Below are 4,135 nucleotides of genomic sequence, written 5' to 3' on the forward strand. Positions count from 1 at the left end.
AGAAAATGGTATGTTATGTAATTGTAACTGACTACATTGTGGTATTCTTGGTTTTGTTGTTATAATGTACTTTACGGTTGCGGCAAAATTGTTGGGATACTTATTTGCAAAATGCACGATACGATATTGAGTGAATGTGTATGTATAACACGTGGGAATATGTCGGTTAGTGATAACAAAATGAGATCGAAAATCAAAAAACTGGGCAATAAGTTATGATTAACATTGTGTACGCATAGGATGCGTGGATGATGGTCATAGGTGTAATTTTTTTTGTGGTTTGCTTTTGTGGCACATACGTGTCATAGTGTGATGGGTTATGTCAGTGAGTATGTTATCGCGTAATAGAGTTTTCGTATGTGCTGAGTAAATTGGCTACTGAATTGCATGGTGTAATAAGAAGCATTAATGCTGTTATGTTTTTTTATGTACAGATAGGTCCAGCAGTTAACTTGGAGGGCATAAACGGAATGGGAGTACACCACATTCACGTTCCACACCACAGAGTTCCACTCGATTGGCCACGAGAAGGCAAGGGAAGCTACCTTTCAAAAAGGCAAAGACAGCGACCAGATCTATCAGGAAACCTGTTGTTGACCCCTCAAAGTTGATATACCGCTCCAATATTGCCGGGGTGATCAAAATGGTGCTGGAGTTCAATTTCGGTACAGGCCATATAAAGTAATTGCAAAAAACACCGTTCTGACTAATGGTTGAGGCAATCCGAGTTCCTAATTTGGATCTGAAAGCATACAAAAAATGTGATGCAACAGTCTGCTGAATTATCCAGACATACAACCCGACGGATGAGAAATTCCACATTGGGGGAAAAGGGTTACCACTGCGAAACAGTGACATCCGCTTGTTGTTTGGAATACAATATGGGAAGGAGAATTTGGACGTGGCACAAATTGGTAAAGCTCCGTCAGATTTCATTCAATGGCTCTGCCCTAACACAAGTCACATCTCATCGAAAGTTATAACTTATGGTGGTGATGCGTGGAAACACTGAACGTAACGAAGAGGATGTCGCGAAACTAGTCTATTTGTATGTATGTGCAAAATTATTTTTTGCTCATACGGGTGAGTCGATCTGTTGGGCGTATGTGCGTGTAATTGACAAATTGGATACGTTACACTTGTACGATTGGACTGGCATGATCAGGAGCACGTTGATTAGTTCTTTGAATGAGTTACACAACAGGCCAAAAAATGTTACCGGGTGTGTCATTGCTCTATTGGTACGTTGATGATCAATTGAATAACCAATAAACATAAACTGTGTACAATGGGGTAATGTATTATTTTTGTAACCCTTCAATTGTTATTATTTATTTATTTTATTTTATTGTGTTTGTAGTTCCTTATTTATGAGCACACCAACATTGTGGAACCTGATCGGCACAATGTGTTCCCAACGTTTTGTCGGTGGAACATCGGCAAGCTTGTTGGGAAACTCAAAGGTGTGGACTTGTTGGTGGATGGTTCCATGGAGGTATGAGTTATGAATTGGTGGTTCTATGTTGTATATGTTTGATTTATTTGGTTTTTTTGATTTATTTGAGATGTCGTTTGCAGGTTAACTGTGGGAAAATTTGTGGGACTATAATCGAACGGTATTTTGTGGAAGTCACACCGAACGGCCATGTGCCTATCAAGCGTGATGAGAAGGTGTTAGATGTTGATTCGGTGAATGTATGGGATGGGCAGCGTGGTGTTATGGACAGGGAAGATATGAATGTGGTGGAGCTGAGTTTTAATTGTTGGCAACCAGATTCGCCAAATGGCGGTGAGGTTGAAATGTCATTGGACAATAACAATGAAACAATGCCCAAAGCGCAGCCATATAGTAACGTCAAAGATTGTGGGAAGATGTTATCATCGGGGGAGTCATGGCCTGTGTTGTTCCTCGATCTCCTAGACCTATCAAGCACACAACATGGCATAACCGGTGGTAACAACCCAGAAGATACAACAGAGTAACTAGATAAGGCTATGAAAAAAATTAATGAGTTGGAGGGTGAGGTTCAGGTGAAGACTGCACGTGTCCGTGAACTGGATAATAAGGTTGAATCCATGGAACGTTTGATTGGTTCCTAAACAAGCAACACGTTTATCGACTTTGAAAATATGATTGGGCCGAAGGATGCTGAAATAGCTCGTCTAAACACGCTAGTTGCACAGCTGAAAAACAAAATAACAACATTGGAGGACGAGGTTGATGACCATGAAGTTCACATAGTGACCCAACTAGTTATGGGTGGAAGCATGAGCCGAAGGACGGCATCGGATAATTGGTTGGGGAGAAATAATGGGTCAGGAAATGACACAAGTAGCGAAAGTGTGCAACATTCTCTTTCGGGCGGGGACAAAAGCATTCCAACTGTTCAAAATAAGACAGATTCTGTTGATGATATGGGTTGGGTTAGAGATGCTAGTGCGAGATGTGTTGGCGTTTGCATCAGTGATCGAGATACGATGGTAAACAACATTGTGGTATCTCATGGTCCTGTCATGTTAGATGACAATTGTGGGGTACGAACTGGGAAAAGAAGAATTTGCAGCCCCAGACAGGATTAACGTCATTGAATAGACGCGTGAAGAACAAAACACGCCGCGAATTCCGATTAGCCAATTACGAGTATCCTGTGGTGGGTGGACGTAAGAAACAAAATTACAAAATGACGACCGGGAAAGAAATAGAGCCCAAAGTATTCTACGCCGTAGACGATGTTGGGTTTGAAAGTAAGACATGGCACGGATTTGGAATAAACAAGAAACATGCTATGCGGAACATGTTAGAAAACGACGAGATGAAGGTTTTGGAGAAAGTGTACAGTTTAGATGGGGACGAGTAATTGTTATTGTTGTTATTGCATGTAACTGTCAACTGTTTGTTTGCCCAGTTGGTGTAACATTTACGGTTTACATTTTGTTAACACATTGCACAATTGATTGTAGGTCAGTAATCTGGGATGGTGGTGACATAGGTGTGCAAGTTATATTCACGGATGTTTGTGATTTGGTGCAGCAGTCGTCAATTCAGGGCAATGTAAATAAGATGTTGATTGTGTTATAAATGTGGGTGGGTGTGGGTGTGGGTGTGTAAATTTTTTCATGGTGGCAAGTTTTTTAGTGTTGTTTCAGTTCACATTAGGAGTGGTGTCGTCAAATTCTGTAGGTAATTGACGCATATGCATACTAATAGATTTGCAAAAGAACACAGTTGAAGGAATCGAGAATGATGGCACGTCATATGTGTACAGTAGCGGGTGTTTGGTATGTTCTTTTAATTTGAACAAACAAATTGATTCACACCTGTTCCTACTCAATCTATGTTATGTATGTACTAATGTGGTATCGGCTTGGCGATGATGTTTGAAATTGTGGCAGGATGTGATGAGGAACTGGAGTGCTCTTTTGCGGACAAAGTATTTGAAAGCCGCAAAAGGTCACATATACACACATTACTCAGTATATCATTCTAACCATTGGATTATCATGGTGCACGACTCGGAGACCGACACTTGGAAACACTATGGCCTTGTTTGGTTTGTTTTTCAGAAAAATTTTTGGGAAAAATTTTCTGCAAACAAATTTTCAAGAGTAATCAAACCAAACAAATTTTTTCAAAAAAAATCTCAAAATTTTGTTTGGTTACCTACTTTCCAAAATCACTCACTCTCTCTCTCTCTCTCTCTCTCTCATACACATCAAATCAATCACTTTTTTTAAAACTCTTTCCCCAAAACAATTTTCCAAAACTATTTTTGAAAAAAGGCAAACCAAATAAGTTTTCGTACTGTTTATCTTAAAAACTACTCTACAAACACAAACCAAACACACCCTATAACTCTATGAGACCGAGACGAGAGATGCAGGATGACCATTATAACGAAGCACTGAAAGTGGTAAGAATATGACGTAAATTAACGTGTAAACGCATATTAATGGTTTATTATTCATATCACGTCAGCAGGCGAGGTGAACTGTATTCCCCGTGTGCGTATGGTGTTGTGGGATGTGGGTTTGTGGTATGTGATGTGTGTTATGGTTTAATGTATATATGTCATTAATTTTGCAAAAACAGTGGGTGGTGGAGCACTACACAAGTTTTGTGAAACCTATGATTGCA

The 4,135-nt window shown here is 39.9% G+C and overlaps 1 protein-coding gene across 1 annotated transcript; it reads left to right on the forward strand.

Annotated features, from left to right (window-relative positions):
• Positions 1 to 438: 438 nt before the first annotated feature.
• Positions 439 to 2,682, forward strand: LOC114297598 (uncharacterized). Its single transcript, XM_028242059.2, has 3 exons — positions 439 to 1,241; positions 1,361 to 1,495; positions 1,579 to 2,682. Exons 1-3 carry the CDS (start codon positions 987 to 989, stop codon positions 1,981 to 1,983), a joined length of 795 nt encoding a protein of 264 aa, XP_028097860.2. The 5' UTR covers positions 439 to 986; the 3' UTR covers positions 1,984 to 2,682.
• Positions 2,683 to 4,135: the final 1,453 nt, after the last annotated feature.

Source organism: Camellia sinensis, chromosome 5 (genome assembly GCF_055761805.1).
Source record: "Camellia sinensis isolate YWXY chromosome 5, ASM5576180v1, whole genome shotgun sequence".
Classification (NCBI taxonomy): Eukaryota; Viridiplantae; Streptophyta; class Magnoliopsida; order Ericales; family Theaceae; genus Camellia; species Camellia sinensis.

What these genes read in the sequence shown, in the direction of transcription:
- LOC114297598 (XM_028242059.2), top strand. Translation starts at nt 987, where the DNA reads ATGGTGGTGATGCGTGGAAACACTGAACGTAACGAAGAGGATGTCGCG. An exon ending in GGTGTGTCATTGCTCTATTG is followed by an intron (nt 1,242 to 1,360) that starts GTACGTTGATGA and finishes TTGTGTTTGTAG; the next exon opens with TTCCTTATTTATGAGCACAC. An exon ending in TGGTGGATGGTTCCATGGAG is followed by an intron (nt 1,496 to 1,578) that starts GTATGAGTTATG and finishes TGTCGTTTGCAG; the next exon opens with GTTAACTGTGGGAAAATTTG.